This window comes from Drosophila kikkawai, chromosome 3R, assembly GCF_030179895.1.
Source record: "Drosophila kikkawai strain 14028-0561.14 chromosome 3R, DkikHiC1v2, whole genome shotgun sequence".
Taxonomy (NCBI): Eukaryota; Metazoa; Arthropoda; class Insecta; order Diptera; family Drosophilidae; genus Drosophila; species Drosophila kikkawai.
This window is the reverse complement of record NC_091731.1, coordinates 38,015,851-38,039,710: the sequence shown is the minus strand read 5'-3', so window position 1 is coordinate 38,039,710 and position 23,860 is coordinate 38,015,851. Positions and strand designations below refer to the sequence as shown.

The 23,860-nt window shown below is 51.7% G+C and overlaps 5 protein-coding genes across 15 annotated transcripts; 4 read left to right on the top strand and 1 right to left on the bottom strand.

Annotated features, from left to right (window-relative positions):
• Positions 1–90: 90 nt before the first annotated feature.
• Bruce (BIR repeat containing ubiquitin-conjugating enzyme) lies at positions 91–19,507 on the bottom strand. 11 transcript variants are annotated; one of them, XM_070286764.1, is made up of 32 exons: positions 18,998–19,507; positions 17,654–17,964; positions 16,534–17,593; positions 15,692–16,474; positions 14,807–15,635; positions 14,524–14,744; positions 14,247–14,468; positions 13,668–13,970; positions 13,158–13,572; positions 12,659–13,086; positions 12,364–12,596; positions 12,189–12,297; positions 10,709–12,125; positions 10,369–10,637; positions 10,139–10,314; positions 9,588–10,073; positions 9,401–9,518; positions 8,950–9,021; positions 7,942–8,726; positions 7,624–7,882; positions 7,340–7,563; positions 7,156–7,273; positions 6,857–7,087; positions 6,608–6,792; positions 5,991–6,538; positions 5,466–5,929; positions 4,043–5,395; positions 3,553–3,843; positions 2,881–3,495; positions 1,964–2,813; positions 1,004–1,901; positions 91–943 (listed from the first exon to the last, which is right to left on the bottom strand). In XM_070286764.1, exons 1-32 carry the CDS (start codon positions 19,188–19,190, stop codon positions 401–403), a joined length of 15,009 nt encoding a protein of 5,002 aa, XP_070142865.1. In that variant the 5' UTR covers positions 19,191–19,507; the 3' UTR covers positions 91–400. The 11 variants fall into 11 exon arrangements, with proteins under 11 accessions (XP_070142865.1, XP_070142869.1, XP_070142867.1 ...); XM_070286768.1 differs by having other exon boundaries at positions 3,553–3,810; XM_070286766.1 differs by having other exon boundaries at positions 10,139–10,311.
• A 152-nt stretch (positions 19,508–19,659) lies between these two features.
• Positions 19,660–20,410, top strand: janA (janus A). Its single transcript, XM_017181341.2, has 3 exons — positions 19,660–19,855; positions 19,911–20,035; positions 20,098–20,410. Exons 1-3 carry the CDS (start codon positions 19,720–19,722, stop codon positions 20,188–20,190), a joined length of 354 nt encoding a protein of 117 aa, XP_017036830.1. The 5' UTR covers positions 19,660–19,719; the 3' UTR covers positions 20,191–20,410.
• On the top strand, positions 20,268–20,997 carry janB (janus B). The gene is made up of 4 exons (XM_017181340.3): positions 20,268–20,410; positions 20,469–20,624; positions 20,684–20,808; positions 20,861–20,997. Exons 1-4 carry the CDS (start codon positions 20,359–20,361, stop codon positions 20,945–20,947), a joined length of 420 nt encoding a protein of 139 aa, XP_017036829.1. The 5' UTR covers positions 20,268–20,358; the 3' UTR covers positions 20,948–20,997.
• A 331-nt stretch (positions 20,998–21,328) lies between these two features.
• Positions 21,329–21,976, top strand: ocn (ocnus). The gene is made up of 3 exons (XM_017181514.3): positions 21,329–21,635; positions 21,686–21,810; positions 21,862–21,976. Exons 1-3 carry the CDS (start codon positions 21,425–21,427, stop codon positions 21,949–21,951), a joined length of 426 nt encoding a protein of 141 aa, XP_017037003.1. The 5' UTR covers positions 21,329–21,424; the 3' UTR covers positions 21,952–21,976.
• A 119-nt stretch (positions 21,977–22,095) lies between these two features.
• Positions 22,096–23,715, top strand: ZIPIC (Zinc-finger protein interacting with CP190). Its single transcript, XM_017181513.3, has one exon. It carries the CDS (start codon positions 22,116–22,118, stop codon positions 23,475–23,477), a length of 1,362 nt encoding a protein of 453 aa, XP_017037002.1. The 5' UTR covers positions 22,096–22,115; the 3' UTR covers positions 23,478–23,715.
• The last annotated feature ends 145 nt before the right edge of the window (positions 23,716–23,860 follow it).

Sequence of the window (23,860 nt, the reverse complement as noted above, 5' to 3'; positions counted from 1 at the left end):
ACGTCTAAGGTGTTATTTGTGGCTATTCTTGTAGAAATCAATATAATCTATTATCTGTTTATGTAATAAGCATTTATAAAAAGAGTTCGGTACAGTATCTCATACAATCGCGTATGAATTGGGTTATATTCATGTTATTTTTGTTTCTTTTTTAATGGAAAGTTTCTGGCAATGCGTTAATTTTTTCTCTGGGAGTGTAGATGTGTCGCCGGGTCCATTAAGTAAAGCACACCAAGTTCTGTTGCGATCTCACTCTTACAAAAAATGACACAAGTAAAGGCGTAAAACAAAGCTTATAGCATATAAATATTAAAGGTGTCTGGGCCGGCGAGGTGGCGGGTTCGAGCTTGGGAAATGCAGTATCATCTATAGCTTCTCCCATCTTTTTCTTCGGCAGGATTCACGGGGTATCCTCCTCCTCCTCCTCCTTCTCTTGCCACACACTACTGCTCTCGTTCTCCGTATCGCTCAGAATTTCCACGACCTCTTCCTCGCCAGTCATTAGCAGTCCTTCCTCCTTTTGGAACAAGTAAGGCGGTGTAGTGTCGCCATCGGCTTCGGGCTCGGCGTCAGCATCGGGATCGGCATCGGCATCGTCCGCCGTCTCGTTGAGTAGGTTCAGGTCCGGCACCATCACCTCATCCGATCCCACTTGGGTGTTGGTTTGATTGGCTGTCGCCGCTGCAGGCGGTGCAGAAACGTCCATCGGCGGCAAGGTGGCTACCGGATTGAAGGGTGCATCCAAATCTTCGAGGCCCCGCGGAGGTTTCAACTTGGCCAACTCCTCACGCAGGTGACGATAGTGCCGGCGCAGCACCATCGAGTTAAAGGAGATGGTGCGACTTGCCCGCTCCGTGTACTGCGGCTTACTCAACTCCTCGATCCAGCCTTCGATCTGGGCGCAGATCTCCTCACGCTTCAGCCAAAAGTGCTTATGAATAACCTGCAATCAGGAAGGTTTCAAGAATTTAGAAAATTTCCGAGGATATTTGGAAACACTTACATCTCTGAAGCAGGGACTAGGATTGCGAATCTGCTCTAGCATAGCCCAGCGCACGCAGGCCTGGTATATATTGCTGTTGTACTCCCGCGACGAGTTGGTGCCACTCGGAGTGCCCCGGCTCCTCTCGAAGCCGGGCTCGTTGAAGTACGGCTCGGGAACCAATATCAAGGACTGGATGGAGACGAGAACCTGCAGGAAACTGGAAGTTTGCGCATTCCACTTCTCCTCGGGCCGGCCGTGCCAGGTGTTGAGCACCGAGAGACACACCTTTCCGTCGTTGTATAAATTGGGATTAAAGCGCACCGAATGGCGACCCGTAGTCTCCAGATTAATGAGCATGGGCAGGTTGGGATAGTCTGGCGGAAAGAAGACATCGAACTCAAAGCACCCGTTGGCATACGGCGTGTCCGCCGGCCCGGTGATGAGTACCTTCATAATGTCCAATCTGTCCGTATCACAGCGCACAAATACCGAGCTACTGAAACTAAGTGGCAGACTGGTGGACAGTGTCACAGCCTCCTGGGCGAGCCGCTTGACTCGCGACGGATGGTAGCGATCGCCGGCGAGCCGTACCATCTTCTCGAAGTGGTGAGCGACTACGAAGCGGAAACTATTGTTGTCCGACTCCACGATCATGTCGTACGTGTCGAACTGGCGCTTCTTCATCAGCTCCAGGTAGCGTTCCTCAATGGACTTGCTCAGTGGCTCCGGCTGCCCGCTGCCATCGTCGTTGGTGTGCAGCATGTTTATCAGAGCGTCTGCATCCGTTGTCCTTTGCACGAGCACACTGGTCTCCTGGATGTCCGGGATGAGCAGAGCGAGTCCCTCGTCGTCGCCGTCATCGATGTTGAATGTCAACTGGTGCGTCTGGCCCTTGATGTTCGACTTCTTGTTGACTCTGTGCGGATGGCAGGGAAGAATTAGCACCTTTAATTAAGCAAGAACATGGGGTAGGCTTACTTTAGCCGCTTGGCGTAGGTATCCACACAGGTCTTCATGTTCGTGAGCAGCTCCGCGATGGGCGGTGTGCTCCCTCCACTGCCAGTGAGCGCTGGCTGGAGCAGCGAGACGAGCATCTTGGACAGCGATAGAGCGCGCAGAAGCTTGAGTATGGCACGGTAGAGAGGAATGTGGCGTGTGATGTCTAGCACGGAATCATTGCGCAGGTAGGAGCTGAGGGCAGGGATAAGGCAAGACTGCTGCAGCAGGGTCTGGAAGATGGGCGGCAGCTCGCCAGTCACATCTCGAACGTCGTGATAGGCGAGGATGTCCTCCCCGCACATCTCACTGGGTATGCAATCTCCGGGATTGATGTAGCTGGCCAAGACGAGCAGCAACACTGTCACGTGCTCCTCCTCGCTCTTCTGTCGGAGCAGCGCCTGCTCCACATTCCAGGACTGGGTGGTGGATCCGGTGCCAAAGCCCGTGCCTTTGGCCCAGTACATATGGCTCTTGTCATCCGACGTGGTACTGGGCAGGGCCTCCTCCGCAGCGTTTCCCTTGGCGCCGCTGACACTAGCGTTTCCACTTCCGCTTCCACTACCACTACCACTTACATTGCCGTTGCTGCCACTACTTGCCCCACTTGGCGACGGCTCATTAATCGGCGCCCCGATCCGGCTGTTGTGCGACTGGTGTGAGAAGATGCCCAGGCAATTGAGCACCAAGTGCATGGCTCCCACCTCGATGACCACGCGGCGGAGCAGTACCCCGTCGTCGGTAGACAGTGGCACGCTGTCCAGCAGCTGGCGGAAAACCTCGAAGGGCAGTGTGGGCAGCGAAGGCGCCAGCGACAGGCTGTAGATGTCATCTGGTTCGGTGAAGTCAAATAGGAAATGAAAAACTAAGAGTAAAAATGTGAAAGTGTGGGTACTTACTGCCCTCGCCGTCGCCCGTAACGCCCAAGACCAAACGGAGAAGGCACTGCGCCCGCAGCTTGTCCCGCAACAAAACATCCGAGTAGGCGGGCAGGCGGAGGAAGAGTCCAAATGCCGCCAACGAGTGCTGAGGCACAGAGCTGACCGTCGTCTGTTTGGCTGCCGGCTCGCAGATGGTGTCCTCCAGGTCCTCGTAGATTTCATCGTTCGGCTCCAGCTTCACCCAGTCGGACAGCGGCGGACTCTTCTCCTTCTCAGTGACCACTGAAGTGGTCTTGCGACCCGAGTGCTCAGGGTAGACGGTGGGAAGGTAGTGGGCCAGCAACGACAGCCCGCCGCTGCTAGAGAACCGCTGCAAGGGAGACGGTAGCGGCTGCGCGCAAACGGCCTTGGTTTTTTTCGCATCGCCGACTTCATCAGCCCTCTGCTGAGGCACCAGGTTAAGCGTAATGCAAGGCGTAGATAGCGAGTGCCCAGCGTCCTGAAGGGTGGCGAGAACCTGCGACACGGTCGCATCGCCGGCCAACAGAATGTCGGGATACTCCGGAACAACTAGTTGATTGCCGTTGGCAGCACTTGCCGTTTGCAGCAAGAACTCCTCCACGTTGAATATATCTGCAAGGGAGCGATCGGTTAGCAACTCTTTTAAGGCAACCCAAATCTGGTTCCTACTGGAAGCCAAGTTCATGGCGCTGGTCTGGGTCTCCTTGTCCTTGTTCACGGCCGCCTGGTTCTTCGCATCCTTGATGCGCTTATCCTTGGCAGCCACCGCGGCTCCGACGGTGAGGAACTCCAAGCTACCCGCCTCCACGTTGTTGAAGTTCATGAAGTTGTTCTTCTCGAGCTTGCCATCGCCGGACTTTGCAGTCGCACTGGCGGCTATACTGCCAGAAGCGGAGGCCGAGATCGCTGCCTCGCCAACTCGCTGATCTGTTGGTTGTTGGTAAACTAGGTTACTAAACACTAGGGAGCCAGGAGGGAAAGCAACGGAAACGAAGAAGGTAAATTAATGAAAGGAAGTAAAAGAAAGCACATAATTAACAAACATAAAAAACCCTACAGCTCCTCGAACGACTCTTTCCCTTAGTTTTGATTCGGCTGAGCGCTCGCCGGTGAAGCACCAACAACTCCCGCTCCCCTTAAGTAAGTGTGTGTGGCTTACCGCTAACGCAGTTCTGCATAATCTCCTGGCACGTGGTGCTAGTGGTTACCGTGAAAAGCATGTGGTGTGCGCTGCTCCGCTTGGCCGGATGATTGTTGACAGCCGCCACAGGCAAACTAGTGCTGGCCCCAACGCTCGAGGAGCCCCCCATGATGGCCGAGAGCGTGTCTCTCCGCTGCAAGGGCTGCTGACTCCTCACTGAGACGGTGATGTGCTCGTTCTCCAGAAGGAGCTGCAGAACCAGCTGCCTGGTGAATCCCGAGATGGTGGGTCGGACGCCCAGGCTCGATTGCAATGGCTTGCAAATGATGGCTCCGATGAGCAGCGATGTAAGCACCTCCTGGTTGCCTGGATGACAGGCACTGACTCGCGTAAAGAAATGTATGGTCGCCCGCTCCAAGCGGATGAAAGACTGCTGCATGGGCAGCGTCTTGCTGAACTGGGCGGCATGGGTGTTACAGAGCAGCTGCAGCAGAGGCTTCCAGAACACGGAGCCCTGCATGGTGCCCAGCCAATCCCGCATGGGCCCCTCCGCACAGCACTCGGCGAAGAAATCCAGCACCTTTGGCACATTGGCACTGCTCAGCAGCGGCATATTGTGACCCACATGCGCTTCGGCCTTGGCAAAGTCCGTCAGCGAGGAGTCCTCGTCATCCGCGGGAACAGCCTGGCTGCTAGCGATGCCAGCAGATTGAGTAGCAGATGCAGGAGCTGCCGAAGATACCGTCTCTGATCCGGGCAAGAGGTGGGCGCAATATTCGTAGATGGCGTGGGCCAACAGCTTGGGGAGTCCAGAGTCCAGCATCTGATACACCGCCGCTGGCGACTGGCATGCCAGAGCGAGGGTCTTCAGGAATGTGGGACGCTGCAGCAGAACTGTTAGATTTTCGCTGCCCTCGCGCCGGAACCAGGCACTGCCGCTCTGCACCTTACTGTCGTCGGTCTGGCCGCGGGCCGGCGGCTCAAGCTTTACTCCCAGCTTGACCAGCAGTTGGTTGAACAGCTCCGGCTTGATGAAGCACAGCGCGCAGAGCAGCGAGTCGAAGCTGCTCTTGAGCGGCTCATCGTGCTCTAGGGACGAGATCCACTCGAAGCACGTCTCGAATAGGGCTGACGAGATCAGGAGGGGCAGCTCGGGGAGTTGCTGTTGCGTCTGCACCCTCCACAGAATGGAGGCTATTACCTTGACGAAACCGCTCTGCGGATTGTTGCAACGCGCCTGCTTGCTGTAGTTGTCGTGCAGCTGCATGACCCAGTCGATGAGCACGCTCAACTTGTCCAGCAGGTGCTCCGTGGAGCCCGTGACCACTTCGTGAATGAGATCGCACACCGCATCGCTGGACAGCTTAAAAACTGCAAAGGAGACCAAGTCAATAGAAATATTTTAACAAAAATAATTCATCGTGGCAGAGGAGGGGCATACCTTGGGGCGTGGTGTGCCAGAGAAGCGTCCGCAGCAGCTGCAGGCTAAGTTCGTGGTTGTACGCCCCGAGCTTCAGCAAGATGGTCTCCAGGTGCTGCTGCGCCAGGCTGGGGATCATGGGCATGATGTTCAGCAGCGAGCAACATGCCTCCAAGAAGCCCGGATAGGCAGCCGGATATGCGGCGATCAGGTCCGCCAGCTTGCTGTCCGGCTGTATGGCGGCCACGTGAAAGCAGCGTGACAAAATGCGAACCCAGCCAATGCTCGTCTTGGCGAAGGCATCGTCCTCGGGCATCGCGTCCGCGTCCATGGCTGCCAGAGCAGCCGTTTGCAACGGTGTGGAGCAGGACGCTAGGGAGTCAATAAACAGGCCCTGGGAGCGCAATCCTTGCATCCGATTCCCAAATATTGTCTGGCCAAGAACGGCGATCTGCACGAGACCGACATTGCCGCAATCCTTGGGCCTTCGGAGAAACAGAAACATCAAAATCATCGAGATTATTGCAGAGATTCCTCGACACTTACTTGTACAGTCTAAGGACAATACTGGTGGCCACCTCTGCCTTGGAGAGCTTTAGCCTGATGCAGGTCAGCCCAGTGGTGGCCATGGGAGCTCCTATTGGAACGGAGCCAATGCCATAATCCCGTGACAATTCCAGCGCCACCGCCGACGGACACGAGGCGAGACTGGAGGTGTGTGGCATCAGCTGCACCTCCTTCAGCAGAATGGCCGTGGGCAGCGTTATGGTCAGGTCCACGTGCGTCTCGTTCGGGTAAAACATGTAGCTCCAGGCCGGAGTGCGTGGCCTTCTGTGCGTGGCATTGGGATTGGAGATGAGCACCTCGGCACTCTGCCCAGCATCATTTTCGGACACGATGTGCGAGAAGGGTGCAAAATTAATCAGGCCATCATACTGCGCACCGCTTCTTGGCGGCTGAGAAGCTCCGGTGGCTCCGGCGGTTCCAGTCCCGGTTCCGGTGGTCTTCTTGCAGGCACTGCTGGCTCCCCCAGCGGCGTGCGTGTTCAGCTTGAGCCGAGTATTCCGGGTCATGTGCTGCATAATCAATGAGATCTGCAGGGTTGGGGTATCCTCGACTTAGTCCAAACAAACACAACTATTGAAATCGAGTCGCTCGCTTACCAATCCCGGCTGCATGTTGATTATCGTCTTATTGAGCCTCACCATATTGTGACAGATGATCTGTATGCCGCCGAGCTGCGTGAACGTTTGCACAGCTGCCGTCACCTCCAGCACCTTGGAGATGTACCACAGGAAGGGCTCCGAAAGTGGCAGCCGCGGCAACGTGGCATTCCTCTGGATTGTGGCTGTGGGGAGGAGAAGGGAGGTTCGCTTGAGCACAAAAAGCAGACACTTAAGGCAACGACTTACTCTCCTCCAGATACTGGCAGATGGGCGCCACCACTAGTCGCGGATTGGAGGCCTTGTCGCTGAGAGTTATCATCAGACTAAAGACGGCATCGGCGATGGTCTGCGGATCATCCAGCACCATGTTCGACTTTGGCAAAAAGAAGCAGCCGGAGGTCATCATGGTAAACGTGTTGGTAGAGCACTGCGACAGCGTTCCAAAGAGCCGCTTCATCGTGGGAAAGTGGCGCAGCACTGAGTCGGATTGGATCGCAAAACTAGTTATGTTCCACCGACAAGTGTGGGCAGTATCAAAATCTTACCCCAATCCGCTATGCAGGGCACTTTAGTGCGATGTCCTTCCGTGTTTAGCTGCTCCGCCTTGGTTTCGTCCGTCTGACTTTGATTGGAGAGCTCCTCCTCCTCTGGAATGGTGACTTCCTGCAGTAATCATACACACCGACAAATAATTAAATGCATTTATAAAGCTCAATGGGCAGGACATACACTTGGCTGCCTTGGCATCTCCGTCAACACCATGTGCGAGGATAGTTTTAGCAGATTGATGATCAGCGAGTTGTCGCATATGGTTGCATTCTGCTTCGTGGGATTCTCAGAACCCAGGACATTGGCAAACAGATTGCTGAAGTTGTTGCCAGCATTGTTGTTCTCGTTGCCTCGCTGGCACTGCAGCTTGTCGCCGTTGGAGATGTTGTTGTACACCAAGAAAGCTTGCGGGATATATCAGGATTAGATCGAATCTGATCAAGAAGTGTCACTGCTATACATACAAACACTTTCGGTGATCTTGAGCGCTATGTTGAGGTCGCCCTTGTCGTTCGGCATCATAAGCAGGTCGCGAACGAGCTGGTTTTGCGCATCGATGGGTCCCTGCTGGTTGCTGATGGCGCCACCTGGCTGCACGAGCTGCAGAACAACGTGGAGTAGTATGTCCTTGAGCCGGCGCTTGCAGGGAATACCGCTGGTCTCGCTCTTGCTGTGCAGCCAGAGCAGTAGCTCGTGCAGGTGCTTGCATATTGTGGGTCCCGCCTGGAAGGACACGGTCATGAAGGTAGCTTAACAACAGGGTAAACATCGGCAAAGCTTACACATCGGTTGGTAATGATGGCGGAGCTCATTCCGTATCCGGAGAAGAACCGGAGCAGCATCTTCTCGAAATTCTCATCGTTTACGATGACCTCGTTGATGCGCGTGCAGTCAGCATCCTCGCCAATCGGCAGAGAGTTGCAGGCGAGGAACAGGCACTGGAAGCCAAGACACCATGTGCGCAGCTTAATGTCATTGTGCCAGGCCAGGGCCAGCAGGAGTCCCTGCACGGCGTTCGCCCCGAACGGGATCTTTGGTACTTCCGTGTGAGTGATGCCACTGCTGTACGACTTGTCCGCCAGCTCACAGTTCATGGTGAGCCATATGTGCAGCAGCTGCTCCAGGTGCACCCACGTGTCCTCATAGTGCAGATCCGCTAGAATGGAGTCAAACACCTTCTTGAACATCACGTAGGTGTTGCGGCCATTGTATTCGGTGCCGGACCACAGCTGGGTCAGGTACTCCGGCCACGGAGCCGCCTCTGGCGGCGGAGAGACAAACTCATTGGTCAGGACCTGGGGCAGCGAGGAGTAGAGATCTAGGGAAGTGCGATTCGTGAGTCTCCTCAGCTGCGTCTCCACATGCATCTCCAGGCCCACGTCTAGGCGGGAGTCCAGGGCGATGGAGATCGACTTGCAGAAGAAATTGAAGGTGTTCTTGCAAAGGGCATTGCTCTCCTTCCTGGTCACCGGCTTCGTGCGCTCGATCATGTCGATGTCATTTAGCATCTCGTCGAACTCAGTGTCGTCGCACTCGATCAGCGAGGGAAGGTAATTGTATTTGACGGCTGCAATTGGAGCGAGTACACCAAATATAGCGGGTGAGTACTGTTTTGTTGTACACGAGGCCACGGGATGTGGGGGGGAATAAATCAAAAGGGTGTCAAACTAAAAGCTTGGCTATGGGAGAGCTGCTCGATGGCCAGCCATCAAACAACCTCTCCAGATACCCAAATACCATGCCAGGTCTATACATATATAGGTGCTACGGTTAAGAAAAGACTCGTTTACCCTCTTGATAAAACTCTCTTGCTGTCGGCATCAGCATCTCAAATTGTGCCTCGGAGCATGAGGAAGCAGTTGCTAAAAGAACGGAAACATCAGTGCATTTCAGCATCAATTTCATAAAGCAACAAAGGCCGACCACATGATACCGTTGCAAATGTTCAGTTTAAAACCCTTGCAAGTATTACAATTTTAGTCAGAAGTTTGCAACGCATTAAAGTTACTTCCGACCCTATAAATTATATATATATATTCTTGATCAGGATCAATAGCCATGTCCATTTGTCCGATCAGAAATATATATGATTTTTAGAGTCGAAAGTGACTTTTTCACTGCGTTAGTAACTTTTAAGCGGGTATTAAAATTCAAGTATTTATGCATATTTTTAAACCCTTGCAGGAATTGTCTTTGGATCGCTAAACATAATAGTGTGGAAGGTGGTGAGGAGATACTTACACGTATAGTCACTAAACAGATCTCGGGTTTCCTGCATCGACGCCTCCATAGTGCGCGGGACATCGTTGGTAGGCGTGACATCGCTGTCCCTGAACAGTTTATCGGCGTCTAAGAGATCCTGCGACCGAAATGACAATTTCATATATTTAAATCTCATATTCACTCACGCTGCATTCGGGGCACTAACCTGGAGCAAACACGTAATGGCATGAACAGCCCAGGGCTGTTGCTGGTCGTTCCACACGGACAAACGGATGAGCTGCTCCAGCTGGGCGCTGGTCACAACCTTGCACAGCTGCACCGAAGGTCGGCAAGCGGCCACGAGCCGTGCAATAACCTTGCAGGTGAGCAGGAACTGATCCATGTTACAGTCGAAATCCATCTCCAAGAGCAGGGCGAAGAGGCCGCGGATAACCACCTTAATATTGGCCATTCGCAGCGTCTTCAGTCCTTTGTCAAAGTTGCTGTCGCGTTCGGCCTCGCTGCCCGAGATGTCATGGTGTTTGGGCGAGGATGTGGAGGCTCCCGTTGTCTTCGATGAGCTGCTCGTTGAGCTACCGGTGGACACACATAGGCCAGAGGATCCAATGTTAATCTTGCCGGCCGTGGAGGTTGACTTGCTGGCACCACTACCCTTTGACTTGGTGGACAACTCCATGAATATACCGGGATGCTGTTGGGCATTTGCACTCTTGATTATTAGAGCCACCGCCACCCCAATTTTGGCAAGAGACTCACCTCATTCTGGATCATGAAGATCTTTTTGCCCCAATCCGTGTACGGCGGCACGGTGTACTTGTTCTGCTGGATAATTCGCTTCTTGAAGCACCGCAACTGTTTGCTGTTGGGCGTGTTGCTGGGCCTCGTCTTGGTAAAGTCGCTCTCGCAGCTCATAAAGTCCCAGCGAGCTGCTGCTGCAAGTAAAGCGCCATCAGTAGTAGCAGTAGCCTTTACCTTAACTCTCTTACATTTATCCTTGCGCTCGTTGTCATCAAGGCAGACGGACAGGAAGAGGAGCAGCCAGGTGATCAGCTGCATGTCAGATGAGGTGCCCATGGCTCCATTGCGATCGGCAGCGTTCGCCGATGTGCTCGGCTGCTCAGACTGGAACTTGTAGTGCGGCGAGATGGGGGCCAGCAGCTTGACGAGCGTCTTGAGCACAGCATCGATCACTATGGAGCGGCAGGCGCCCATGGCGATGCTGCGACGTCCCAGATAGGTGAGTAGGAAGAAAATGCTGAATGGTAAGGGATGAACGAAAGATAAGATTTTTGTGATAAAAGTGCTTTTGGCCAGAGAAAAACGTACCGGTCCTGCGGAAAGGCCTTGCAATTCTGCGCCGAGAACAGACTGCAGAAGGTGTCCGCGAGGAAGTCGCCCCACCACGGCTGGAAGCAACACATGCGCACCAGCAGCGAGCAAGTGGCCAGCTGCAGCTGAGCGTCTCCATACACCACGAGCGAGTTGAACAAGGCCTTGGCCGTGGCTGCGTTAAATTTCTGGTGCACCGGCAGGATGTTCTTGATGCCATACTCGATGGAGAAGTGCAGCAGTACCTCCACCAAGCTTAGACTCAGCACACGCAACTTATCCCGCGAGGCAGCGCGCAAAACCTCTTCCGCCGGCGGCGCCTCAGGTGATGGCGTGGACAAGGCATTGGGTGACAGAGCTCGCTCCAAACGCATCACTACATTGCGGATCACGTTGATCTGGTACTGCAGCAGCATGCACTCGTCGTACAGGGACACGACCTTGTTGTTGTTGTCCAGGCCGCTCAGCTCCTCGTCCCGCTGCTTGTTGATGAAGGCCTGCAGGTGGGCCACGTTCGAGAGCTCGCTATTCCGCATCGGAGTCAGCATGTCCATCAGCTTGCAGCTGGCCAGACTGTACCGGCAGTGCACATCCTCGTACAGCGCATTCAAGGACTTCAGCTGCGTCTGCAGACTGTGCGTTGGCTGCTTGATGAACCTCATCAGCTGGTCGCCGTAGCTGTCGTGCTCCAGCACCACGGGATGGCCAAAAAAGCGGCCCAAGGGCACCTTGCACTTGGTTGACGACATTCCCATGCGCCCGATGATGATCAGCTTCAGGTAGCGGCAAATGGGCGGCGGCTGAATGTCGCTGAGCACCAGCGTCTTGGTTTGAATGTCGTTGACCTGCACCAGCCGCGTGCAGTCCGTCTCCTCGTCAAAGCACCAAATGTCGATGGTCAGGGAGGTGAGTTCATCACAGGCGGGGATCACCAGGTCCGTGAGCAAGATGTGTTGGCAAAAGTCCAGCACAACGAAGCGCCGCGCCCCCGAGTGCATCCGATCGATGACGATCATCTGCTTGGGCGGCGGAGTAATGAGCTTGTGCCAGGCAATCGGAGGACAGGGATTGGCGCTCAGGCTCTCCATGATCTTTTCAGTTTCCGCGGCGTCGTCTGTGGCGCTGTCCCCTGTCGTGGTTGTCTGCTGCTGGGCAAGGTGATGGTCCAGAGGAGTCTCCAGACCAGTCTCGTTGCCCATCAGTCCTGGCTTCAAATTACTGGCCAGTGCTGTGCCGTTCTCCCAGTTATCTGGCTTTCCGAAGTCCTCGAACGAGATGTGGTCGTTGATCTTCTTCTGGAACAAAGAGAGCTTCGGCAGAAACTTTGCTATCTTCAGCTTGTCCATGATAGCTGCCTTCTCGATCTTGACCTCCTCCTTCAGGGCGTGTTCCAGGTCGGCCAGCGAGGAGACTGCTGGATATGTGTACAATATCGATTCATAAATGACTCGAGATATGCTTCGCACTGATAACTTACATGTCTTATCCTTGAAGCCGTAGGCATCGAGGGCATCGTAGTTGACCTTGCTCTCGTTCTCCTTCATTTCCTCGACCAGGCACTCGACATCGTTGACCAGATCATTGAGCTGTTCACAAATTATTGCGTTATATTCGATGGCCTTCCTAAAAAGCTGACCTTAATGTCGCCTTACCAGCTCCTCATCCTTTTCCTTGCCCACTTTCAGCTTCGGCATCATCATGACATCCTCAATGATAACGCTGGCGGCGGAATTGCCGCCCACACTGTCGATGTTGTCGATCCGTGTGGCCTCCGAGGTCTGCACACAGTTAAAGTGCAGCTGTACCACCTCCAATAATCCGCGCAGCTGGTTGCTGATGCTCTTGCCCCGGATGAGGTAAGGAAATGTGCGGAAGTCCACGCCGTCTGCAAATGCAAAAACAAAAGCATTACGAGCTATAATCTGCATCGTGTTGGTCCGATCATACCTATAGAGCTTAGGCGCTTTATGTCCAGCCCAGTCACTGGCAATATGGTGGCGCTGCTGCGAATCACATTGGTCAGGGCCACCGAGGAGCTTGACCCGTGGCGATTGATATTGGGGAAGTCAAAGTCAAAGATCTCCGGCTCAAAGGGAAAGCCATAGAGGCCAAAGCGCGTGCTTAAGAGGGCACAATAGGGGTCCCAGCGCTTGTCTATCTCATCGGAGATCTCCTTCAGCATGTGGATTGCCTGCTCGGATATACTGTTATGGGACTCAGCGGTGGAGGTGGCGCAGGTGAGCATCATGTACCACCGAACCACGCTGCCGCACTGCGCCCGCGGCAGCTCGTGGAAGGTGTTGGATATGGCCGCCTTAAAGCTGTGATCCAGCGTCGTGTGATGCTGCAGCTCCGCCGGCAGATTAGTGACTCCCCTGCAGGCAGAATGATGATATAATTTCTCAAATGTTCCCAGCTACGGCAGACTTCTGGTCTGGCCACTTACTCTGTCAGCATGATCAGCAGCTTTACACACTTGTGGGCAGTGCTCCGCTCGCTGTAGATGATGCAGTTGCGCAGCAGGGCCTCGATGTGCTTTTCGGCGAGGGAAATGCACTCGAACTGCTGTGCCAGCAGGTCCTGAATATTCGCCGCTGTTTGCTTGTTGATCTGGTCCTTGACGCGCTCGGACTTGGGCGACCGGAACCGATTGAGCCGGACGAAGCATATCCAGTTGAGCACGTCGAGCGACATGTTCTTGGCCAGCGGACTCGAGCCCGGATCGCTGGCTATTCGCAACAGCTGCTCCAGGAGATGGTTGCTCTCCAGCATGGCTATGCGCTGCATGCGGCTGTTGGCGATCCGACTGTGCGACTTCACGGCCCGAACACTGATGGATATCTCGTGCAGCCAGTCGCAGCCTGCGAAGAGGACAGACAGGAAATCAGTACTGACTGACTACGACTGGGATTCACCCTCGTAGAAAACTGTAGCCAACTTTGGGGCAAGGAAGTACCTTCCCTACTCTCCGGCAGTGGCTCCGTTGCCTCTCCCCCAGACGGAGTAATTGGAACGGGCGGACCCAGAGGCTTGGGGTTCCCGACATGGGATAGGAACACCGGAATATTGCTCTGCGGCTTGAGCTTGAGCGCTTGATTAATATTAACGGCGCACGAATTACAGGGGGCCTTCGTCAAGGGATATACTTTGAGTACGGCTCTCTTGATTATTCGGACCGCATTGGCCAGAGTAATGCCGCTCTTGTTTCGGTCCACCATTGCTTCTACTTGATGCGAGCGTTTCTGCTGTGACGAGGAGGCTGCAAAATACGGTTGGTAAGCTCAAGTCAGCTTCATAGCTCCCCTGACTGCAGCTACACAGTTGCAAAACTCTCGAGATATTTTAGAAGGATGTTTGGATACACCTGTTCCCTCACCTCAAGACCTACAAGTGACATTATAGATGCACTTTGGGGACATACGTACTTCTCAAACAAGGCAAAACAACTAACAAAAAAGAAACATCCAATGCCCATTCATGACTGGCACCTTCGCTATTGCCTCAATTCCCTCCCCACTTCCACACCCAAACATACCCCTCGTCTTGTTCTGGCCCTCCTTCGACGGATCAGAGACCGTCTTGATGTGCAGCAAGAAGTTCCGGGTGCGCGTTTTGAAGAGTTTTGGCGAGGTCAAGGTGGCAGTGCCACCTTGATCGCACAAATCGATGCAAGAGGACAGCTCGATGGGCCCGGCCAAAACCTCCGCGTTGTGGGCCAGTAGATACTCCTCACTGAGCACGGGATTCTCATTGGCAACTGCAGGAGCGAAGTAATTAGCCAACGGCTGGGGTTCATTTAGAGGGGTGCTTACTGTAGGAGAGATCAATGTTGTCGTCGATTACATTCGGTTTGTAGCTGGCGTGAGGTCCCTTCATCCTGTAGCCAAATCCATTGGTATTCTGCTTGAGGAGCGTCACCTGAATGCCCGCGGGATTGGAGCACTGCTGATACACTGTGAACTTAAGATCGATGTGGCCCAATGACACGGGCTGGGCCAAGTTAAGCTCTATGATATGTTCGTCCCAGGTGGTCCTGAAAAGGGAAATTTTACGTAAATTAATCATTTTTAGTACGTGGATGATAGATAGACTCACGCATCGTTATGCAGTCGCCAGGTGCGGGTGAAGTCACGTTCGTCGCCGCCATGCCGCATGTTCTGCGACTGCTTTCGGTGCTTGTGCACCTGGCCGAGATCATTCCAGCAGCTGGGCACCTCTGCTGAGTAAACGGTCAGCTTGTCGTCAAACTGGGTAAGGGCATAGAAGAGCTTTAAATCGTCAAGGGTCATGTCTGCGGCCTTGTAGGCGAGTAGGTTGGCACTGCTGGCTGTCATCGAGGCCGCTGAGGGAGAAGTCTGGACATGGGCGCTCTGTCCAGCGGCGAAGGAAGCCGCCGCCTCGCTGCCCACATCCACGCAGATGGAATCGCTGGCCAGCAGGGTTTTGCTCATGAGATCCGCGGCAGACACTTGTCGGGCTCCATCTGTTACGCTTAGATCGACCGCCGCCTGCGTTAACGTGGTGCTGCACTCGTCCTCCATTTCCAGCAACTCGTCGCCAGAGTCGTTCTCACCCTCGCTAAGCGAGAAAAACACGAGTCCTCCCTGGCGGGAGCAGCAGCAGAGCCTGTCCAGGTTCCGGCAGTACACTACAGACTCAAAATGCTCGCCCTCCTCCTCAATAACCATTGTCCCCTGGAAGTCAGCGAGGGAATATATCTCGACACTGCCATCGGCACACACCACGCAAATGGAGCCGGCGTCCTTCTGCTCCGCGGAGGAGTTGAAGTGCGGCAAGATGCACAGTTGCTTGGGGCACTTGGCCCGACTAAAGGTCATGGCCAAGGTGTAGTCGTTCGATATCTGAGTGTCATCATAGTCGAACACCAGGAGCTGGGCTGCCACATTGCCCTCGGTGTTATCTGCTGAGAACATACAAAAATTAAGAGTTTTCACGCGAGGTCGAGGTTGTCCCTCTTACCCAGGTCCATTGCCTCATCCGCCTGCTGATCCTCGTCCTCTTCCTCCTCCTCCTCCTCTTCCTTGGCCACGGTGGCCATGATAATCTTGCTGCCCTCCGTTTCCGGCGCCTTGGTGCGCAGCAGCTTCACTAGCAGCTGGTTGCACTTGGGCGTCGTGGGCAGGATCTCGGCAATCTCGATGATCTCCTGAACCGAATGGGCTACACTGTTTGCCCCGCTGCTGGCGCCATCCAGGGCATTCATGCGCTTCACACTCGTCCAGCTCTCCACCACGCAGTCTATTTCCTCGGTAGCCGTCGTCTTGTCGCTGTTGCTGCTGCCGGTGGAGCTGCCGTTGATCATGATGTTGTTGTTATTATGGTTGTTATGATTCGAGGAACTCCCTCCTAGTGAGTTGGCCTCATTGTTGTTGTTGTTATTATTATTGTTGTTGTTCTGGTGAGTTATCTCCGCATCGTCGACCAGCTTGTCGATGTCGTTACCCATGCCCAGATTGCTGACATTGACTGTGTTCGACCCGACCATTAAGCCGACGAGGGGGTCCTCGAGATTCTGATCAAGGATCTGGGACAGGGTGCACAGATCGAAGTCGTACAGCACAGAGGCGTCGTCGGTGTTCTGGCTAACGCCGTTGTTTTTGTTGTAGGTCATTAGGGCGGACACGAATCCGTTGCTATCGAAACCGTCGGCGAATTTCTCGTAAGGAGTCATGGCCTTGTTATCATCATCCTTGGACTCGAGATTTACCTGGGCGACGACCGCGTTGCTGCTTTCGCTGGATGCTGGGGAAACGGTTAAATACTTAAAGGCCTTGTTTAGAACAACTCTTAATTTTACTCACCAGTGACCATTGGTGACGAGGACTTCATTAACTGGCCCCCAACACTCGAGACGCTGCCGCTGTCATTGCTTACCGTCGCAGAGGTCTCACTGTGTCGATCCACCTCCACGATGTTTAGCACCACCATGCGCAGAGCCACTTCGCCGCTGCTCTGGCGTACGCTGACACCCAGGACGATCTTGGAGCCGACCACTCCAGCCCGTAGCGTTGAGGTAGAGGTGATATGCTGGGCATTCACGCTGCCAAACTTTCCCCCCGACCCGGCGTTCGAGCCTGAATGGGAAGCAGATCCATTGCCCCCGCCTACGCCACCGTAATTCGCCGCGGAGTAAACATAGTTGACCTTTGTGCGGGCCCGGGCATTCGGCAGAACGCAAATGGCCGTGACCCTTGCCCACTCGAAGCTCTCCTCGAAGACGTCCTTAAGTAGGGTCGGGACGTGGATGCTGTGCATTAGCTTCAGGTGGCGTTCGATGCTCCACACACTCAGGTCCCCTGTTTGTGAGCAACTGGTGCAGAGAACATTCGCGTAGTCACTGTTGGAGATGATGTCGAATCCCAGTCCGGGTGCTGCCAATGCCGGGTTTGTGGCGTAGGTGATGGACAGTGGCACATTCTGCGTGTACTCGCCCTTGACAAAGGGACACAGGGGTGAGTGTCTCTCGTGTTCGCTCCACGGCTCGTCGGTCTTCTCCCAACAGACGAGACACACGTTGCAGGTGAAGCACATGGCGCGATCCTCACCGGAGGAGGAGGGCTGGTGGTAGAAGCCCGCCTGGGCCATCTGATCGGGCAGCGCCCACTTGTAGTCCATGTGGGGCCACTTCTCAAACGTCTGGCGACGCAGTGCCTCCGAGTGCATTAGCACTCGCTGGAAGTTGCTGAAATTAAAGTAATCCGGCAGGCGAGACCCCAGCATCATTTCGGTGAGGCGCTCGTTGATAGCAGAGGCGATGGCCAGCACAGGGATGTGGCGCTCCAGACGCTTCAGCATGATGACAACATTGCTGGCCACCAGCTTGAGGCTCGAGTAGGTCACCTCCAGACAAATGGTATTCCACTAAAATAGCAGAGAATATCACTTCTGAACCAATACATATATTAGAGGGCAAAATCTCACCCGCTGGGCCTTGATGCCTTTCTTGGCATTCTGCTGCGCCTGGTTGATCTTCAGGGTGAGCTCGTTGCTAATGTCGCAGGGACACTCCAAGCCCTCGCTCTCCAGCTCGATGATGCAGTTTTGAAAGATGATCGCCTCGGAAAGGATAATCTCCAGCTTGATGTATTCGTCGCTCTGCCCAATCGGCGCCTGCAGAATGGTGTCCAGCAGGAGGACGCCATTGTAGTCTCCACGCAGTCCAAGGTTATGGCCATCCCAGAACAAGATCTTATCTTGCAATGGCATATAGCGCCCATTCACGATGTGGTCGCCTTCAAGGGAAAGCCAAGGAAGAAATATAACGTACATTAGAGCAGCCACTTGACTCATTCAAAGCTAATTTCATCAGAAAAAATAAGTGACTAATGAACGGTTTTAGTCCTCCTTAAAAATGTGTATATACTTATTTTATTTATTTATTATTAAAGGTAGAGAAGTTTACAAAACTAGACTAACTTAGTTGGTAAAGCGCTGGGAACAAGGCCTTTATGATATGGTTTTTTAGTTTAATTACATATTACAATGAAGTTAGGAAAAACCAGGGGTTTCAGCGGACACGGATGTTAATCTCACTTTTGAGCGGAACATTCCCGAAAAAAAACACTTTCGTAGGAGCTTTTAGAGCCGCAAGGGGGGCGGGTGGTGAGGGTCATCAAACAGAACTGCGTAATAGAAGCAAAAACAAAAACAAAACGCTTGCTGCTGGCAGTTTTCCTAATCGGAAACAATAACAAACGCGTTGCGATAGGACGAACCGCAGCAAACCCGGATTCCACGGGAATCCACTAACTGGATGGAACTATCACGCCGCCTTTACGGATTTTGCCCAAAACAAAGAGGTTTCTTCAAAATTGATGCCAAACGCATACACAAAAACGGCCGACACACAAGCTGACGACGGGTGGGCAAGTGCAAGGCAATTACATACAGAAATGCAATACAGTGGCCCCTGAGTAAGGCCAACCTAATTTAAGAGAATGTCTAAAAAATGTTTTATGTCAAGAAGAAAGGAAGCGGACAACGGACAGCTGACTTCCGACTAAAATTTTAATACCCTACCCGGGTATAACAATATAAAGATTTTGTAAGTTGGAGGTAAAAATATAATTATACTTATATATAAAAACAGAACTCTACAACTCAACGCCAAACAAAGCAATTTATTAAACATTTCGGAGTAAAGCTGCTTTTTTTTTCTCTCTGTATGGGTTCTAATTCGCAGTTCTCCACTGTATTGACATTTGCCTGGGCTTGTGTGCGTGCATGCATGTGTATGTGTGACTATTTTTTCCCCAACTTCCTCACCATTGGTGCCGAGCACGTAGGTCTGCAGAATCACACCGGAGTTGGCGTCCAGGACCTTGACGAGGTTGCCGCAGTCGAAGAGCAGGAGCACGTTAAGCTGCGGATGATACAAGATGTTGCGCATCTTGAAAGGAGCGTCAGGGAGCTCCAAGTAGCCGTCCTGCTTGAGCACTCGCTTCGGCTCCGTGGCCATTCCGGGAATGCGGGGCTCCGAGTGGCATGCACGCGCCACTGCAGTTGTGTGTCCTGGATCCGGATTCTCTGGATTTTTTACAATTCTTGCTTCGGAAGACACAGCGCTGCGCTTTTCCTTTTGCCCTGTTTTTGACAGATGTGGCCATTCGCCGTGTCGTGTCGTGTCGCCTAAATTTGCGAATTGTCAATGGCAATCGGCGGCAATTTGAACAGGAGTGTGGGTTCAACGATAAATCAGCCGAATAAATACATTTAACGAGAACGAAATATTTTGGAGAGGTATTGAAATAGAAGAGACCGAACAGGCTGGGCTGCTGGTATTACAATATTTCTTCGAACACGTATCTGAACAATACAAAGTATCTTTAAAAGATACAAGATACAAGATACAAATACTAAATCTATCGAAAACGAGGCACCAGCTGCGTCGTGTTTTTTAGGTGATACTGTTTTTAACGCTATTGGTCACACTGATTATTGTGATACGAATTATTTCGGTGAAGAATTGTTTCCCTAATCGACTCAAAATGACCGAAGCACTTGAAGCAGTACCCCTGGTTAAAATCAGTCCCCAGGGGATTTTTAAATATATTCTAATCAATGTCGCTGACGGCGATTCGATCAAGACTGTAGTTCGCGGCTTTGACGATTGCGAGTGGCATGGTAAGTCTTACATATTTTCTGGTTTGGGACATGCTAAACTAAAGGATTCTTCTAGCCGACATTTTTGAACGGGAGGAGACGATTTTCATGGCATCCAAGCTCAAAGCCGAATGCATTGGAGGTGGACGCATCGAACACGATCCTGAGAAGAAGTATATGAAGGTGTACGGGTACTCTCAGGTATGTACCCGGTCCCCGCAGCCCGTTTTTGTTTTAGACCTTACTAAAGCGATTTTTTCTAGGGATTTGGAAAAGCGGACCATAGTCAGAGCAAACGAATCTTGGAAACAAAGTACCCGGACTACAAAATCGAAATCTCTGATGATGGGTACTAGCGGCTCTAGTGGGCCGTGACATTTGTGAGCAGAGCAATAAAAGTGTTGATTTTTCATGAAAAATCAGTCTTCCTCTAGTTGTGTCTCCGTTTGTTCTAAATTTTTTGGCATCCAAATTATTTAAATTTTTCTAAAAACAAAAAAAAAATATATTGTACTCTTTAGAATATGAAATTGTTAAAGAAACTTGTCCTGCTTCCACGATGTGTTCTCCCTTTGCGTAAGCTTAAAAGCAGGAGAGCTGTGCTTGAGGCTGAACGGTTTCTTGTTCTCTTTAGAAAAAGGTTTTTCCACCGATTTGCCCAATCTGTTAGGCATTCCTAGAGTTAAGATACCGGAGGGCCAAACTCGTTATTTATTGCTTATGGCTTACTCGCATGGCTATACGAAGTTTGGAAGGACCATCGTCCGGGCCGCTGATGTTAAGAATCACTGTGAGTCGAAGGGAACTACATACGTATCCTTTACTGATTTCACATGTGGTATTTTTCAGTGGAAATATTCGACCAAGCTTTGGAGGAATTGGAATCGGGGGGAATTTGCGCGAAATGTCTTGGCGGTGGAATGATTGACAATGATGTGAAGGGTAAAAAAATACGAATATATGGCTCAAGTCAAGTAAGTTAGCATGATCGTGTTGGAGCAACTGTGTTAATAGTTCTTATGACAGACTTTCGGGAATGCTGACCACTTCAGGACAAAGAATATATTACAGTCCTGGTCCGCATACAGGGACTTCCAAATTGTGGTCAATTAATAAGCTTCGACAATCTCTTACGAAATAAAATGGCAAACGCACTGCAACAACTAGTTTTATTTCTGAATTTAAGCGTCAGTCTCTAAAATATGGTTTGCTTTAAAAATAAAATGTACAAGCATAAAGGGATCGAAAAATATCTATTGATTCTGGCAAAAACTAGGTAGCCTTGGTTCAGGAGCGGTCGGCGGCTAATGTAGGACCAAATCTAATGTGTATTATTAGTAAAACAAATTTCAACTGTAGGGAATACAAGATTTGTTTTCTTAATTTTTTAGTTTTATAATCGTTAGACAGCCCGCAATATTATATTTGGAAGATCAATCCATAGAGCCATGACTTTTTTGACACCTTTAAAGTTGAAATTCAAGTCGTATGCCATGCACAGGTTCAGTCGAACTGGAGCTGTCCTACTGTTTAGGCCACTGATTCGGAAAGTAGTTTCTAAATTATCTTTTATAAAAAATTTTTTAAAAAATGAGAAACCTAAAATTGTTGGTACCCATCTCCCAGATTGTTTGCCCTGCTCGCATGCAGAGCGTTTCAAGGGTAAACGCTCTTTTGTTAAATGTGCCAAGAGTCCAGATCACATCGGGAAAAAATCAATATCTTTTAATGGTGATCCATATTCATGGACAAACGAGATTCGGCAGGACGATCGTCCGTGGAGACACCGACAAAAGCCATGGTTAGTTGGCAGAGTCCCGTCAGCGTTATATTTATTTAATTACTTTTCAGAGGACATTTTTGAGGAAACCAAGGAACAAATGGATGAGATTGGCATATGCACCAAGTCCCTTGGAGGCGGGTTTATAGAAAACACTGAGAAAAAGAAGTTGATCCAGATTTATGGATGCTGCAAGGTGAGTAAAAGGCTATGGTAAAGAAACTAAGATTATTGAGTGCCTCAACAGACGTTTGGGGAAGCGCCTCATGGAAGGACCAAGGACATCTTGCTTTCGTGGACCAAATATCAAAATTATAATATCCTCGTGCGCAAATAAGAATAAAGCTCTGTAACGACTTTTATATTACTGCCTATTTTTGTTGAACAGTGTTGGTAAGCTTCTCAAAAATTTGGTGCAGAAATCGTTCTGTCGGCGACACACAACCCGCGGATCTGGCCACACTAACGGATATTTTGTAAATAAATTGCCAGAACCCCGAAATGAATTGTTGCATTTGCCAGTTTTCTGTGCGCGCCCCCAAAAACATACACACTGAGACAGTCGGGAATCCGCCGGTTCTGATCAGTGATCTGGTCCTGCAATGCACCAAGGGCACCGACTACGTCCTGGCCAAGGAGTCGTCGATGATATGTAAGAAGTGCAGCGAAAAACTGACCCGATACCACAAATCAATACAAATCGCGCGCAAGCTGCGCCAGGAGATCCTGGAACTCATCCACAGCCCCTTCCTTGCCAAGGACCTAAACCATTCGCCGCTGAAGGATGATGCGGTGAAGGTCGAACGCATAGCCAAGTTCGATGGAAATATTGAGGAAGCCGTCGACTTCGAGGAGCAGGAGTTTGAAGAGGAGGAGGAGGAGGAGGGCGGGGAAGACATGGATAGCGCCACGGAGACGGAGTTAGTGCACCAAGGTACTATTGAGGAGGTAGTGGGGGAGGACGAGGAGCACACCTTTGTACTTAATGAGGCAGACGAAGAAGGCGAAGATGAGCAGTTCCAGTCGATGGACCTAGAGTTAGATATTGATAACGAGATAATCATAAATGATGAGGCCACGGCCACCCAAGAGGAGGTCGTGCCGCAGACAAAGCATGAAGCAGAAGATGCTGAATTCTTCAAGGAGGACACCATGAGTGAATTCGAAGACCATCTGGACGGCACAATAGAATATATAATATCTGACGCCGAGGACCACGAGCAAGACTTGGACAGTTCAGGTGACTACATAGTGAACATCCAGTGCCCAAGCTGTCCAGAGAAGTTTTCTAGCCGGCGCGCCTACAATGCCCACACAAAACGCGAGCACTTTCCGGGCTACGTCTGTGATCAGTGCGGCAAAACCCTACAGTCTTACTCGGGATTCATTGGCCACCTGCAGAACCACGAGCCAGTGAAGCAGTTCGCCTGCCCCGTCTGCCCGGAACGTTTCAGCCGCAAGTTCAGGCTGAAGCACCACATGGCCTGGCACACCGGTGAAACGCCCTATCAGTGCGAGGTATGCTCCAAGCGGTTCGTTCACAAGGTGGCTCTCTACAAGCACAAGATGATCCACGACAACGAGACGAAACGGCTGGAGTGCCAGGTTTGTGGATTCAAGACCCGCACCAAGGCTCATCTGGAGCGGCACACTCGCTCTCACACGGGCGACAAACCCTTTGCTTGTCCCGTATGCAATAAGCGTTTCTCCCAGATGTACAACATGAAGGCCCATCTGCGGGAGCACGAGAGCCCGGGCACCAATCGCCACCGACGCTTCCACTGTACGAAGTGCACGCACACGTTCATAAACGAGCAGAACTACATAAGCCATGTGCAGCGCGACGACTGCACGGCAGTCTAGCAATTGCACGTCCAATCGAATATTGTACATATATGTTTAGATATTTCCACAGGGGGTTCAATTCAATTCAAGAGGAGCATACAGCTACAGTACCCTTGCATGACTACCATCCGGCTGGAGGGAAACAGCTCAAGGAGTGCATTACGTTCTATCCGTGTACTTTTTTTATTAAATCTATATGCATTTTGCTCACAAATAAAATATGTTTGATATAATAAATTTATCCGTTATTTGCATATTTCTGCGGTTATTTCAGTTTTCTTAAAAAAATATGTATAGTATGGGGGGTGTATGCATTAACTTATTTAAATAAATCAATCGACCGACCGGTCAACGTGTCGCTGGACTGGACTGATCGCTCTCGAAATGAAATGTACCTAATG

Bases quoted from the DNA above. Each gene is read 5' to 3' on its own strand.
- ZIPIC (XM_017181513.3), top strand. From the start codon at position 22,116: ATGAATTGTTGCATTTGCCAGTTTTCTGTGCGCGCCCCCAAAAACATA.
- janB (XM_017181340.3), top strand. From the start codon at position 20,359: ATGAAATTGTTAAAGAAACTTGTCCTGCTTCCACGATGTGTTCTCCCT. The intron at 20,411-20,468 runs GTAAGCTTAAAA...TGTTCTCTTTAG, and splicing joins ACGATGTGTTCTCCCTTTGC to AAAAAGGTTTTTCCACCGAT. The intron at 20,625-20,683 runs GTGAGTCGAAGG...GGTATTTTTCAG, and splicing joins CGCTGATGTTAAGAATCACT to TGGAAATATTCGACCAAGCT.
- Bruce (XM_070286764.1), bottom strand. From the start codon at position 19,190: ATGGCCACGGAGCCGAAGCGAGTGCTCAAGCAGGACGGCTACTTGGAG. The intron at 10,315-10,368 runs GTAAGAGAGTTA...CTTTACTTGCAG, and splicing joins CAACGAGCGCAAGGATAAAT to CAGCAGCTCGCTGGGACTTT. The intron at 7,274-7,339 runs GTATGTCCTGCC...TGATTACTGCAG, and splicing joins AGATGCCAAGGCAGCCAAGT to GAAGTCACCATTCCAGAGGA.
- ocn (XM_017181514.3), top strand. From the start codon at position 21,425: ATGAGAAACCTAAAATTGTTGGTACCCATCTCCCAGATTGTTTGCCCT. The intron at 21,636-21,685 runs GTTAGTTGGCAG...ATTACTTTTCAG, and splicing joins AGACACCGACAAAAGCCATG to AGGACATTTTTGAGGAAACC. The intron at 21,811-21,861 runs GTGAGTAAAAGG...GTGCCTCAACAG, and splicing joins AGATTTATGGATGCTGCAAG to ACGTTTGGGGAAGCGCCTCA.
- janA (XM_017181341.2), top strand. From the start codon at position 19,720: ATGACCGAAGCACTTGAAGCAGTACCCCTGGTTAAAATCAGTCCCCAG. The intron at 19,856-19,910 runs GTAAGTCTTACA...GGATTCTTCTAG, and splicing joins TGACGATTGCGAGTGGCATG to CCGACATTTTTGAACGGGAG. The intron at 20,036-20,097 runs GTATGTACCCGG...GATTTTTTCTAG, and splicing joins AGGTGTACGGGTACTCTCAG to GGATTTGGAAAAGCGGACCA.